Source organism: Phalacrocorax aristotelis, unplaced genomic scaffold (assembly GCF_949628215.1).
Source record: "Phalacrocorax aristotelis unplaced genomic scaffold, bGulAri2.1 scaffold_85, whole genome shotgun sequence".
Lineage (NCBI taxonomy): Eukaryota > Metazoa > Chordata > Aves > Suliformes > Phalacrocoracidae > Phalacrocorax > Phalacrocorax aristotelis.
Window position 1 is genome coordinate 182,165 of NW_027441196.1, and position 14,797 is coordinate 196,961.

A 14,797-nucleotide genomic window follows, 5' to 3' on the forward strand; every position below is an offset into this window, starting at 1 on the left:
AAAGAGTATATTTAAAAGAGCATTAACAGCATCGTGAATATTTACACACAATCTCCAGGTGCAGACCGCCTTCCCTGGGGAGAAGGGACATGCTATTCACATAAACAGCCGATGTCTTTCCCTGTTTTCAACATCCCTGGGCAGCTGAGACATTGCCTGCGGACGTAGATGAGAGCCCCCAGCCCCTGGAGGGGGGGCTGGAGGATGGGCACGTCAAAGGACCCTGATGGGAGCCCTGCAGGGCCTCATCCCTTGGACCAACGGGCACCTTCCCTTGTCACACAGAGCGTCTCATGGGCTGGAAAAGGGATGCTCTGCAGAGTTGCTGGCAAGTCTCTGGAGAAGAGCTTCCCCCTCCGCCTCTCCCAAGGCCTCTCTCAGCTCCAGCGCCCTTCCCAAGGACAGCCGCAGCAGGTGGGTGCAGGCAGCACTGCAGGGAAGGACAGGCAGCGGCCACAAGAGTCGGCACTGCGGGAAAGGCGGCACCCCGGAGAGCCTGCCGGGGTCCCCAGTGTGTGCGAGACAGTGCCCAGGAGGGTGGTTTTAAATCTAGGCTACCCCCTGTCTAACCATCTATGTGAGAGTACAACCTGACCCGGTGTGACACATAACACCAGCGCTGTGAAGAGATGTGACGTTCAAATGAAAAATGGGACAGTTTGAACAGCTTTTAGTAGCCTGCAGGAAGCAAAAGGGGAAGCGCTGTATATAGAACAAAAAAACAGACTGAATAAATTTCTGAACCTGCTGTGAGAAGTTATGCCATATCGAAGTGCACGTCTGCAAGCCCTGCGCTGCACTATGTGAGCCCTGCTCACATGCAGTGATCTGGCTGATGGGGCAGAGTGTACCCTCGGACAGCTTGCAGGTGGCACAGAAGTGGGAGGAGAGGCCCATGCGCCGGCGGGTCGTGCTGCCAACCAGAGGGGCCCTGAGAGGCTGGAGAAAGGGGCTGACAGGACCCTCATGCAGCTCACCCCGGGGAAGGGCAAAGTCCCGCACCTGGGAAGGAACAAGCCCTTGCACCAGTACACGCTGGGGGACACCCAGCTGGAAAGCAGCTGTGCAGACTCCTGGGGACATGGTGGACCCCCAGCTGACCAGTTTGGAGCCGGCAAAGTGCTCCTGGGGCACAGGCGGCTAACTGAGTCCTGGGCTGCAGTAGGCAAGGCATCAGCAGGAGATGGAGGGAGGTGACCCTTCCCCTGTGCTGTGTCCAGCTCTGGGCTCCCCAGTGCAAGACTCACAGAGCCATACTGGAGAGACTCCCCGCCCAGTTTCCGTTGGGGTCGGACCGTTGGAGCCAACCGCCACCAGTGCCGGCAGGACGGAGCTGTGCTGGCGTGGAGCAGCGCTGGGAGGAGGCAGAGTCTGGCGTCGGTCTCGGACTAGCAAGCCAGTGACTTTAGAGCAGAACACACTTTTCTCTGGACTTTGGGTAGGAAAAAACAGCCTTCACTGAGTGGTCTGGGAGGTGGTTAACAGATTGACTTTCAGCCTGAAGTCCTTCAATCTCTGCTAATTGAATATGGTGCCTGTGCAGATGGGATACACTGTGCAATGTCACTGATTTTTCCTGTCGTCTCTAACCCAAAACTCAAACAAAGTCCTGTCCCCTCGGCTCCTTATCTGAGCGTAGACAAGAGTCACCTTAACTTAATGGAACGTCAAGATTCACTCTATTTTTATCACCTTAGAATATGCAACAAATAAATACTTCCTTATTACTCAGCTTTCCAGAACGTGATTTGGTTTGACTTGCTAGAATCCAGGTGGGGATTTGCTTGTCTGTAGTGCTGCAGTGGGATTACTGGCAGCGAGCGTTTGTGTGGTGGTGATGCCTAAAGAGACGAGTTGGGTTGGTGCTCCACTGTGTTAGTTTGCCGATCAACCTGATAAATCTCAGAGTTTGAGGTGGAAAGGCAAGCTGTGTGCTGACGTAAGCGTATAGCCTGTGAGTTACTTATGTTTGTGAAAAAATGACATCGTTTTGTAAGTCTTATTTCTTAAATCTAAGTAAGCTGGGAACAGGGAAAGTAAAGGTTCAGAAGGATCACGTCACACCTTGAATCTGTGTCTACCAAAGTGATTTGCAATCGAATGTAGTTGTAACTCTCCGTTGCCTCAGGGAGTTTTTCTACACCACAAAGAAGTGGTTCACTTTTGAACGTGAAGAACATGAAGAACCTTTGGTGGGGAAATTTGGTTGTAGTGTGGTAAAGGTTATGAAGAGTCCTCGTAACCTAAGGAGGGAGGTCCTCATCACCTTCCTCCTAAGAGTCATCGAGACTTGGAGCAGCAAGAATTCGCATAATCAAAAGGCTTTTGGTAGTGCTTTGAGTAGCAGAGAAGGTTGGAAATGTAATTTGGTTTCCAGGAAACGTGAAAGAAAATACAGTTGTCTAGATTACTGTGGGCGCTGCTAAGATTAGAATTCTTGTAGCCAAGAGGAAAGGTAAATTCTGCAGCAGCTTGCCAGGCAGCGCAGTCACAGCAAGCCCTCGATCTGGGAGAGGAGGAAGCCTTGGGGCTTAGGGTTTTTTTTATTTTCCCGCACCTCTGGGAGAAGAAAAAACAACGTATAAAGGAAAGGATACGTTGTGATGGTCACGTCTCTGTTTTGTTGTCGTGTAACACTTTGCTGTTGATGTAAAGCTCCCTGTTGTCATCGTGTTGCATTTTGCAAGGAGGCTAAAGGCCAGCCTGCGTCCTGTTCTTGCAGAGCTTAGTGCAGGAGTCTTGGCGTGCTCGTGTCTCTGCTCTGGCAGTCAGCGCTGTGCTGGGAGGGGCTGCAGGTGCTGAAAGGTCTGTCTTCATCAAGGCCTTGTAACAAAGCTGCTGGCAGGCGGCTTTGCGTGTTACAGAGCAGCGTGCGCTTCTCCTCGGCAGGAGTCAGCTTTTTGCCGAACAAGCTGCTGTGCTTTTTGCTGTTGTTTCCGGCTGCCTTTGTCAATTTGTGTTCTCATTCATGAAGGCGCTGGTGTGCATTCAAAACTTTTTTGCTTTCCCTGCTTGCTATTTTGATTCTAAATGAGGGCTGGTGCAAACTGTACTAAGCTATTATCTCCCTTCCACGCTTTCTAGAAATACTCCTTTCCCGTGGCAATGGTGTGTGTCTCCCCTGCAACTCGGCCGCTGCCTCGTCTGAGGTAGAGCCATGATTTGCCCTAATACCCGTTTGGCAAAGAAGGCGCGGGCTGTATCCCAGTGCTGACGGGCTGTGAGCAGTGGGAGGGCGAGGCTGAGATTTGTCTCTCTTACTTAAGGCCCTTAAATAGGATAAAGTTTCTCGTACTTAACTGATATTCTATGTTTTGTTAGAGCTAATGTTCTCAGAGTAGGGAATGGCAATTGCTAAGCTGTAATAATAGAATGCACCATTGCAGATGAAGTGAACTCAGTTAAAAAACTGTAGAAAATGTAGTAAACGCAAGGCAGTAACGCATTTTTGTACAGGGCTTTTTTTATTCCTTGTTTTCTTTTTTCTTGATCTAATTGGAAACAATGCTGGGTGTTTAAGACTTACAGTCCTGTATTTACTTTCTTGTTTCTGATGGGCTAATTCTGGCTCCACCTTTGAGTGATTTCTATTCAGCTTGTCCTTTTATGTTCTTCCCTTCAGTGAGACAATGCTCTTAAGGCAACTTCAGCCTAGATCTAAGGAAGGGATAACGAGGACTATCAAGCAGCTTTGTAACCAAATCTCATAATTTATACCTTTTCCAGTGAAGGCAATGCTGTGAGTTTACATCTGTTGCAGTGAGCATTCGCTGAGAGAAGACACTTGGCATCAGGACAAGTCATGTATGAGGTAAGACGTGCACGTACGTGAAAGGATGGAAACAGTCGTTTTCTCTGAACGAGTATCGGTGAAGTTGGCAGGGGTGATATTTACCATGAAAATTCAGAGGTGACTTAAACAAACAAAAAGACTCTTTTGCTGGGTCTTCTTGGGCACGGCCTTTGTCCATTCTTTTTGAAAACAAGTCATACAATTTCATACCGCAGCGTCGTGTGTTCCAGCTAGACTCGTCTGCAAAAAGCCTGTATAAATTCATTTCCTGAAGAGGAAGCAGCTTTTACAAATAGCATGTTCTTCATTTAAACACCAACTCAATGGCACGTGGGGAGAGAAGACGGGGCTTTGAATAGCTCTATTTAACCAAACTGCACACTTGCATAAGCTTCTGTCTGCCTCCCTTTCTTAAAAGGCGGTCACAGAGCTTGACTCTGTTCTGATCTTCAGGTTTATATTCTTGTTTTTCTTTTGAGCTCTGTCAGCAGGACTTCGAATGAAGTGTACCTACAGGGTCTCTTCAGTGTTGATCCTGTAACGTAGTAGCTAGAAAGAGAACTCTTTCTACTTTTTGGCTGCATTACCCACGAAATCTACTCCTGAAGCCAGCAAAATACGTAAATACAGTAAAGTGTGGTATGATTGGTTCAAAAGAGTATATGTAAATTTTTAGAAGTGTCCCCAAAGCTGTTGCCTTTAAAATGTAGATGAGCTCAATTTTGAAAACGTGCAAAGCTTTGACAGCCAAACTTCCCCGTTATGGCTTGATAGTTGTCTTGCCTGCCAGATGTAGTTTCTCTTTGGCATCAGATTAAGTGCCTGGGAGAGATACAGTACAACATGCATGTTATATTAGATACACACTTTCCTTCGTGCTTAGGTATAACTCCGAGAGCCCATTGGTGCCTCACAGCTCGCACCCCAGGAGGCCGCCCCGAGGCACAGCTCAGGGAGGCCGGAGCGGGGCACAGGCCCAGCTGGCTGCTGCCAGGACAGGCCCGGGGGCGGCCTGGGGCTGCGGGACAGGCCTCGGGCCACGGGCTGGGGCCGGGGCAACATGGCCGCCCGGCAGCCCCTGCCCCAGGGCTCCAGCTCCCAGCATGCCCCGGGGCGCGCCTTCCCGCCGCCCGACCCTGCGCGGGCACCGCCCCCCCAGCCCGAGCCCGCCGCCCCCCCGCAGGCCCCACGGCCGCCTCCCCGGGGCTGCCCAGGCCCTGCTCCGGGACACCCGCTGGGCGGGGAGGGGGCAGGGGGGAGACAGCAGCAGGCAGACACACAGAGGGAGCAGGAGAACAGGGCGCAGCTGGGCAGGGAGTGGAGGAAGGAAAAATCCTGGTAAGGAGCCGGCAGAGGGACAGAGGGACGGAGCGAGAAACAGATGGAGGGCAAGGGGGCAGCGGGGCTCCGGGCGAGGGAGCGGGACAGGGGGTCAGAGAGACGGTAAAGGCACCAGGAGAGCGCAGGGACAGAGACGTGGCAGAGGGAGCGGGGCAGGGGGACAGAGGGGAGAGGGGCGGAGGGAAAAGGCAGCGGGGAGAGAGAAAGGGGGAGGCCGGGGCGCAGAGCGGGACACAGGGCGAGGGGAGGGCGGGAAACGACCCCGAGAGACTGAGGCAGAGAGGGCTGTGGGTCAGGACAAGGAGGCGCAGAAGGGCACAGCAGCCGCGGCCTCCAGGGTGGAGACGCAGGAAGAAGAAAAGCAGACAGGAGCAGGACGGAGGCCCCGAGAGCAGCAGGGCCAGCTGAGTGGGGAATACAGGCGGGAGAGAGGGCACAGGCTGCAGGACACAGGGGAAAACAGCAGCCAGGAGGGAGGACACGGCAACAGAGAAAGGAGAAGGCCAGGGAGCGGGAGAGAGGTGTAGGGAAAGGAAAACAGAGTAACAGGCTACAGGACAGACAGGGCGGAGTTAGACAATACAGGCTGGGAGTCAGAGAGAAAGAAAGAGAAAGAGAAAGAAAGAAGGAAGGAAGGAAGGAAAAGACAGAAATAACCAGTGATGGGCTAAAGATAGAGAGGGAGGAACTGAAAAATGGGGTCAGGGAGCCAGACAGAGAGCGATGGGGAGAGAGCAAAAATAGCAACTCTGGGCAGCTGCCCCATTTCTCGATCACTGGCCAGGAACTGCATTACCGGGAGCCTTCAAGAAATGTGCTGCCTGTAAAAGCCCTGCCCTGGGCCCAATCCTGCGTCCTAATATTGGTGACCAGCATCGCCTTGCAGAGTGGCCAGGACTGGTTTTTTTGTTTGTTTCCTTGTTGGTTTTGCTTTTATTTTTTTTTAAAAGTACTATTTTAGCTCTAAATAGAACCTGCAAGGAAAAAGGAACCAGGCGTACCAGGTCAGACACGTTTAAAGGCTGACCCCATTCAACAGCCGCACAAACCATCAATCATTCCTGCTGCAACACTCCACTGCCTGCCTGCAGATACAGGCAGCCGCCCTGTTTCTAGCACAGTCCCCAGGAGCAGCACCATGGTGCAGCTCTACAGCCATACTGCCTGCAAAATGTTAAGCACAGCTTAATTCTGGAGAGTCTCCCCTCTTTTTAGGCCTGCTGGTTAAAGACTCCTCCATCGAGAGGTGGCTCAGGACCACACCAGGGCCAGCAGCGCTGCTCTCTGCATCCCATGGCAGCGATGGGCAGGGAGAGAGGTTGTCAGATCCCGGGGTGAGGAACACGTGCAGGGTGTCAGGGTCACCCCTGCCTGGATTTTCCCAGCAAAGCCCCAGCTGGTGCCGGCCCCGTGCTGCAGTCCCAGGGCCGAGGCTCAGGGAGCCGGGCATTTCTGGGGGTGCTGCACTCTGCTGGGCCCCACTGCCAGCTGCCGGCTGCCCTGGGCTTCCCTCCCCATTGTCTCCAGCTCTGCTTTCTGACCACAGAATGCCTTGCCTGCTTCCCACAGCCGTCCTGACCCATGTCTGCAGCTTGTACATGGGGTCCATGTCACACAGCTGACTTGGGGGTGGTGGGTCTCTCTCGTGGCACCCCGGGATTGGGGACAAAACAAACCAAATTGCTCCTTTCAATCTTTGTCCCCAGGGACACCCAGTGGAGACCTACCGTGCACAGGACAGCATCCTTCAGGGACGTGACAGCCGATTGCAGAGCAGCGCTGAGACCCACCTGACGGCAAAGGCGCCTGGTGACCTGCTCTTCCTGGGCCCACCAAAGCAGCCTTCCTCCAGCCCTGGTTTTGGTGAGATCTGGAGGAGCACAGAGATGTTTCTCCGGCATCCAGGCCTGAAGAGGTTTTCCCAGTGTGTCTGTGAGAGATCCTGCTCCCAGGAAGCACCTCCCCATAGAGCAAAGGCCATACCCAGCCACCCGTGCTCGGTACGGCTGCCCCAAGGGGCCTCGCAGGGAGGACGGGTTCATCTGCCCTGTGGCTCTGGCACAGAAATGATGAGCCGTAGCCCCGTGATCATGGCTGGCCGGTTCCAAGGCTCCAAGTGCCCTTTCACCGGGAGTGTTGAACCCCGGCACTTTTTCAGGGTGGCCCTGGCCCTGGAGAAGCAGCGAAGGAGCAGATGGCAGGCTGCCTTGCCCTTCCTGCGCAGTAGTCTGCCGGCCCTGGTGTTACGCTCTTGTCTCCTTCAAGGTTAGTTCGGGTTGCCACAGAGTACCTGGGAGCTCCACTATTGTAAGCATCCAATCCTAATCTGGGAACAGAGCAGGGCCTGGAATCTGTAAGAGGGTCAGGGGAGTTGGTGGGGAAAAACGGCAGGTATTGGTTCTTCCCAGTTCCCCCTGAGGGCTGCAGCAGTTCAGCGAGCTGGAGAAGGCAGCAGCCTGAGAAGAATTGAGCCCTTTGAGCAATGGCACATTCTGTTCCCCTCCAAAGGGGAAGATTTCAACCCTTCATTTCAATAGTTCAGCCTTGCAGCAGCTGTGATCTCCTAGAGGACATCCCATGGGGCTGTTCCCATCAGTCCTCGCCGCTCTTCGCTCTGCAGATTTTCCAAGGGGCAGTCCCTGGGAGCGATGGGAGTTCAAATGTACAGCAGCAGAGCACCAGGGACTTGTGGGTCTTCCCAAAGGCTTGCAGTTAAAGGGTTTTTAAATTCTGCAGGAATGTAAAGGATTTGTAAATGCTGCTGCCCTCCTATTTCAAGTTGGTGGCGGCAGGGGCATTGCGGCGTTCTTTCCCACCTTCTTCCTTTCAGGTGCCAGAAGTCCTGCACATCCTCCACAGCTGCATGCAGACCATGCGACAGAGCACCCACAGGCCCCTCCTGCTCCAGGCGGTGCGTCTCCTGGCCCGCTTTCACCATGAGCCCGTGGTGGACAGCCTCCTCCAGAAGCGGCTGCCCGTGGACAGGTCTGTGCACTCCCACCTCGCCCCACTGTGGTTAAAGACAGACCCTGTGGCTTGCCTGGGTCCTGGGTGAGGGGGAATCCAGTGGAGAAGAAGGTCGCTTGCCTCCCAAAAGGTCTGAGCACTGCAAGGCTGTGTGCTCCCGTCTCGGGAAGGAACCAGGCATCATAAGCCCCACTGCTGATGAGGAGAGCGTTTGGCCTCTAGTGAGGGCACCACAGGTACCAGGGATGTGAGCTCAGGGGTGAACGTCTCTTCCCCTGCAGGGACGCGATGGAGCTGTGGAGGACCTTGGGGAGAAGCGTCCTGGGGGTTCAGGTCCTGAAGTACTTAACACAGAAATTAGAGGCAGCGGGAGAGAACAACCCTGGGCCCCACTCCTCCGCTCACCAACCGGACCACAGCCAGGCTGCTCTGGAGTCCTTCACGGTATGTTCGAAGGCAGAGGCATCCCCGCAGCTTTGCATCCGCTGTCTAACTATCAAATGCCTGGGGGGACTGCACAGGGGCGACGTGCCAGGGCGTCTCAGCGTTGCCGCTGTAGAGGGGCCGGGGTGCTTCGCTGCTGTCCCTGGCATGAGACCTGCAGGCAGCAAGAGCCCCCAGGGGAGGCAGAGGGACTGCGCTGGTGGGCAAAGCCCTTGTTTAACAGGTGGTTCTTGGCTGGATTTCCCTGTAGCTCCTCCGTGCCATCTCCGAGGTGGTGTTCGTGCTGCCAACCGAGGAAAGGGTCCGGCGCCTGCTTCCCCGCCTCCTTCCAGGCCTCCTGGGTGAGGTCAGCAAGGTGCTGGGGGAGGAGATGCTGCTCCCCCCTTTGAGATGCCGGAGGGGACTCTTCCTCAATGTACCGAGAAGTGAGGACAAGCCGTGCAGGTAAGGAGCAGGAGGGGCAGGGAAGTTGGGGAGCTTTACTTCCCCACCCAGGCGTGTTCGTCTGTGGTGCTGAGGGAGCACTTTGGCCTGCCCTGTTTCCTTGGCGTGGCGGCCGGTTCAGGGCTGTCTTGGCTTCTCTTCTTTCCTGGAGAACCATCTGTTCCCAGAGAGGAAGGGGTTGTGGGGTTGGCACCACCAACTGCTCTCATCCTGCCTCCTGTGCAGCCTTGACGGCAGCGTGTCCTTCTTCTCCCTCCGCTGACCGGGCAGAGACCCTGCGTGGGGTTGGCCCAGCCCACAGACGGGGAGACCCCTCCTGGCCCGGGGGCGGTGGCCCAGCTCCGGCCATGGCCATCTGTGGTCTGGTGTCCTAGAGACTCAGCTCGTCTAATCTGCGGCCTGGCAGGGCATGACCAGAGGGCTTGGCTGTAGCAGCAGAGATCCTGCCTGTAAAATCTGTCGGTGGGCGGACCCATTGGGTCACCTCCTCACAGCACTGGACTCTGCCCCCGCTCCTGGTCCTCAAGAGCTGGGGGAAATTGGAGCTATCTGTGACCTGCAAGTCCTGCTGCATAAAATGCTGGCGAGACGAGCCCTCAGGGAGCACCTTGGGCATCTGGCATCGAGTGAGCCCAGGGACCCTGCGCTGCCAGTGGCTTGAGGCATGGCAAAGGATGAAAATGTCCATTTTCTGAGAGCTTTATGGACTTGAATGCTACCAAGCGTCATTTCAGGGGTACCTGGCCTCCAGCACGGGGCCGTGTGGGATGAGCGGAGCAACACCTCCCACGGCGGCAGAGCTTTTTAGCTCCACCACAGCAAATCTTCCCCAGAAGTGCTGCGATTTGCGATGTCTTTGGGCTTTCTTTTTGCCAGCCCTTACCGTGAGGCTCTAGAACTGGTGCTGAGCAGATGCATGGAGAAGAGGTGGCTGCTGCTGCTACGGAGGCAGGGAGCGTGGGCATTTCTCGAAAACCCGCGGGCTCATGCTGATGGTGTGTGCCTCCTGACGAGGTGAGACCCCGGGGCTGCGCCTCACCGTCCTGTGGGCGGCTGTGCCCAGGGAAATGGCTGCCAGGACCATTCCCGTGTGCCCAGGGAGCTGCCTTGCAGGGCTGAACAGCGCCCGCGTCGGAGCAGGGGAAGTTTTGGGTCGTGGCCTGTGCTCTTGCCGCATGACTGTGTGTCGCCTTCTTGTGCTCTATGTGCAGCGTCCTGCTTCGCAACCAGCTCGTCTCAAGGGGAGTGATATGGGCCCTTTCCCAGTGGCTGAACTCCCGCTCGGAAAACCTGCAGCTCACGGCAACGGCTTTCTTTGCTGAGGTGAGGCAACAGGGCGGGGAGGAAGGCTTCAGAGGGCTTCTCTTAGGAAAGTGCTGCTTGGGATGTCTCTTCTGAGGGAAGAAGGTGCCAGGAGAGAGTCACCGTCCAGTGGATCCAATGGATCCTCATTTCTTTGAAGCCCATTCGCGTGCTGTGCCTGGGCTTGGCTGGCACCCTGGCACTCACGGGCATGTTGCTTTATTGTAGCTGATGAAGGACCCCCCGATGATGGAGAAGAAGTTCCTGGAGAGTGTCCTAGGCGTCTTGGTGGAGAGATCACAGCACGGAATCAGCGCTGTGCGGCAGATGGCAGCGAGAGGCCTGGGCAATGCAGTCAGGAGAGCACCCGAGGAGGTGAGACCAGCTTTTCCCTTCTCTGACTGCAGCCACTCACTGGCAGGAACCTGGTGGAGAGCTGCACGGGGCTTTGAGAGCTTGGCCAGGCTAGCAAAGGCAAACGGGGCTCTTTCCTAAGGCCACGCTCCTTTCTCTGATGTCAGCAGGGTGGCAAAGGGGGACCTGGCGCCAAACAAGGCTTCCTGGGCTGAGATCCCCTCTGAGCCGGTTTCTAGCAACTTCAGCCCCTGGCAGATGAAGGGTTCCTGACCAAACACTCTTGCCCGTCAAGGAGTTAGAGCCCCCTAACAGTTCCCCCGAGGGGGCCCAAGCCTGTGCTGCCCTGTGCATCTCCCTTGGCCTCAGGAGGAGCTTGGCCGGCTCACTGCGACCAAGGAGCCTGCAGGTAGCTCCCCCATGTACCAGGGCTTGAGGCCTTGTAGGACAATCCCGTAAGAGCTCAAATGGCCAAACCGGCCTAACCCTTCCCACGGGTGGGGTCTGCACAGCACCCTGCGTGGGGATCAGAGGCGCAGGCAGGGCTGCACGAGTCAGGGCTCCCAGCACCTGAAGGGACTGCCTTTATTAGCCTCTCTTTCTCTGAAGTGCTGGCTCTGACAAAGAGCATGTCAGAAGAGATCTTAGAGAGTCTCGAGCCCCTTTCCTGAGGGGATCAGAACAGGCCAGCGCCTCCTGGTGCAAAACATAAGCAATGGTAAAGAGGCGCTGTTTGGGCCAGGACTCGTGAGAAGCTTGTGGGGTCTTTGGCTTTGCAGGTGCGAAGGCACAAGGAGGCCATTCTGGAGGCGCTGCAGAGGGGCCTGAGGGACACCACCTGTCCCGAGGTGGCTGCTGAGAGCATGCTGGCGCTGGCTGAGGTGGTGAGGAAGCTGAAGGCAGAGGGCTTGGGGTCTGCCTTCAAAGACGTCGCCAGGTCCACCAAGATGTTCTTTGAGGCTGTGAGTGAACCAACTCTTTCTTCTGCTTGTCTGAGAGGTGGGGGCGGGGAGGGAGGCGGGACGGTGTGTGCCCAGGGCCTCCCCGTGCTGCGTGGAGGCTCTCTGCTGGCTGAACATCTGCTTGGACCCTTTCCCCCCACTCTTCTGCGGGTAGGGTGGGCTGTGCTGTCAAGTGCCTGTGTCTGCCCCAGGACGGCAGGGTTTCTCGTGCGCTCCTGTGGTTTCCCAGGCATTACATGGCTCCCCTGCCAGAAAGGCTGCTTAGGTGCCCGGAGGCTCCCTGTGTATTGGGAGTCACTCCGGGACTCACGACCTAGGTGGCAGGGAAGGAATCTGGATGAGGTGACCTTCTTTCCAAACCATTGTTTTCCAAAGCACTGTATTCAAGCACACTGATTTACCGATCCCTGATTCTTGTTCTGGTTGTTTACGTACTGGTTTCTTGAGGGTGGAAATGAGTGGACGAGAGCTGTTTCTTGGGCTGCTCTTCTCCACGGGCAGCGCGCGATTGTTGAAGTGGCGTTGGTAGGAGGTGCCCTCATTACCCAGCTGACAGATGGGGTCTGTGAGTTGCAGGAGCCAGAGGTCCTTCGCTCCTCGGCCTTCAGCCTCTACGCCGCCCTGGCCTCCTCCGCCTCAGGGAAGAGATCATTCTTCGCCAGGGAAGTGGCGGAAACCTGGGTCAGCCTTCTCTTGCACCTCCGGGATCCTGACCCTGAAGTCTCCAATGCAAGAGCCCCCACATCTCATTTGCAAAGCCGTAGCAAGCCGTAGAAAGGCATAGAAAGCTGCCTGGCGAACTGCTGCAGCCAGTGCCCTCCCTGCCCGGAGACTGCGTCTGGGGCAGCCCCCTCTGCTGGGGGGGTGAGCTGAGCAGAGCTCAGCTGGACGAGCTTCCTGGCAAGGACCCCACCCGCTCCCACAGGGGAGGAACGACGTGGCTCGACTCTCTTTTTCAGGTGTGCAGGACCGCTCTCTATCTCTGCGCTCCGTTTTTGGGGCCAGAGCGGGTGCAGGAGACCATCATCACCTCCATCGGTCTGAGCGCAGCCGAGCTGCAGTACGAGGTTTGCCATTGCCTGGTGAGTGAGCTGTGCCCTGGGGAGAGGTTGCAGCCGCAGGGCCCTTCCCCAGAACCGAGAGGGGAGCATGAGGTGACATGCCACGGGTGGGCAGGGTGCGAGCCGGGTAGCTGGTGCAGAGGCACGGCCACCCCTTCTGGACACCTGCGCTCTCTCTCTCGCTCCCTCTTTTCTCTCCCTTTCCCCTTGTGGCCCACCCAGCCAACCGGCCGTGGGTCAGCAGAGGGGTCTTTTTGGCCAGAGAAGAAATTGTGCCTCTCTGCTTGCCCCTAGGTCAGAGATGCCCCTGCTGTGCTGGAGAGGCTCCGCAGCATCGCCAGGAGCCGCCACCTCGAGAACGGGCAGGCGCTGCACTCTGCCACCATTGCAGTCCTAGGTGAGAGTCAGGGCTGGGGCCCGATGCTGTGCTCCTCCCTGCCAAGATGGCCACGGTGGCCTGCGCTTTCCCCATCTGCCCAGGGAGGCCAGGGCTGGGGCCGGCCTTAGGAGGGCTGCCACAGAGGGGTTTGCCGAGGGCTCAGTGCGAGCGTAGGAGAAGGGCTGCAGAGCGGGTGCCGGTGGGGAGGCTGGACCCCGCACGAGGCGACGCTCAGCTCTGGCGGCTGCTATGTCGCGACTGTAAAGTTCTGATCTTTCTAGCCTTCCCCTCCAGCTCCCCAAGCACGTCCCAGGTGTAGGGGAGGGCCACAAGCCAGGGCTGTGGGGCAGTGCCTTGACACTCACCTCTTTGTCCCATGCCTTAGGAGACATCCTGGAAAAAGCAAGAGGCCTTAGCGGCTCTTGCCGGCAGCAGGAGTGAGGCTCCTATTCTCAGGTAGGTTTGAGCAGAGCCGAGCTCTGGCTCTGCTGGTCAGGGAGGAGCTTGGAGGCCTGGCAGCAAAAGGCCTGGCTCGGAGCAGGAGAGGAGCACCCAGCAAGGGCAGCTCCTCATCGCCCCTCCCGTGTCACTGCAGCTTCCTATTGCCCGCGGCCAGAGGCAGACAAGATCTTCTGCGACTGTGACAGTGACCACTGCGAGCCGGGGGTACTTATGGCAATAAACCTCCTTTGACCGCCACGCCGATGGAGAGTGATCTTTCTTTCCTAGAGGCAGGGTGGCCGTGCCAGGGCTGTGCCAAGGCCTGAGGGGATGCACCCACAGGTGCTGAGGGAGCTGGCTGATGTGACCACAAGGCTGCTCTCAGTGACCCTTGAAATGTTGCAGCAACGGGGGAAGGCTCCTGAGGACTGGGAGAAAGCAAATGTGGCTCCTGTCTTCAGGAAGGGCCAGAAAGAAGATCCAGGGTGGCACAAGCTGGTTGGCCTCACTTCAGTCCTTTGGGACATGGGGGACCACAGGGGTTTGTTCACTTTGGGTTTAGGTAGTGTTGTGACACCATCTCCCATAACACCCTCACTGAGGAGGTGGCAAAGGTCGAGTCCGATAAGAGGCTGTGGAGGGAGACTGAAAACGTTCCCATGGATGCCCAGAGGGCTGCAATTTGTGGCACAAAACCCCGTGAGAGGATCGCTCACTAGCGGTGTGCCAAGTTTGGGCAGCGGTGCTGATGCAACGTCCACTCCTCACAAGTGATGAAGACACCGTGGCAGAGCACGCTCTCAGCTAGTTGGCAGGTGACAGGGTGCCACAGTGCTAAACCCCCTGACTAGGGTCGTTGGGAGACTCCACATGAGGAGGGTTTAAGGTTTTAATATCAAGTTTACTTATTTGAGGATATTTGATGTTGTAGGGAATTTTTACTAAGAGAAGCGCTCTCTACTGAATATACCGAAATCACATGATAGTGAAATCCCAACAGAAGCAGAAGAGAGCAATTGCACTCTACAGCGGAATCAGATGGCAAATAGGATTCCCATTACCTATCTCCATATGCTCACTGTCAGGATGCTGGGTGTCCCCAGTCGCCAGGAAGGAGTACATGGGTTTAAGGCAGCTGAAGCCCATTTCTCTCTTCCAAGTATATTTTGCCGGCTTTTTGACTTTTACACTCTATGCTGGCTTGGGCCACCTACCACCACATATACACTTCTCCCATGCTGGTCTAGCTGGCTCAGGGCAATAATACTTTCTAATGATTATTTTAGGCAAGACCATTACGTAACTACTT

General features: G+C 56.1%; 1 protein-coding gene and 1 long non-coding RNA gene across 2 annotated transcripts; both read left to right on the forward strand.

Annotated features, from left to right (window-relative positions):
- The first annotated feature begins 10,134 nt into the window (after positions 1 to 10,134).
- Positions 10,135 to 12,381, forward strand: LOC142051035 (protein maestro-like). The gene is made up of 4 exons (XM_075080249.1): positions 10,135 to 10,312; positions 10,520 to 10,666; positions 11,425 to 11,607; positions 12,184 to 12,381. The coding sequence occupies exons 1-4, from the start codon at positions 10,193 to 10,195 to the stop codon at positions 12,379 to 12,381; spliced, it is 648 nt and encodes a 215-aa protein (XP_074936350.1). The 5' UTR covers positions 10,135 to 10,192.
- A 168-nt stretch (positions 12,382 to 12,549) lies between these two features.
- On the forward strand, positions 12,550 to 13,736 carry LOC142051047 (uncharacterized). The gene is made up of 4 exons (XR_012658267.1): positions 12,550 to 12,689; positions 12,963 to 13,065; positions 13,433 to 13,503; positions 13,643 to 13,736. It is a non-coding gene; the product is annotated as an uncharacterized LOC142051047 (long non-coding RNA).
- Positions 13,737 to 14,797: the final 1,061 nt, after the last annotated feature.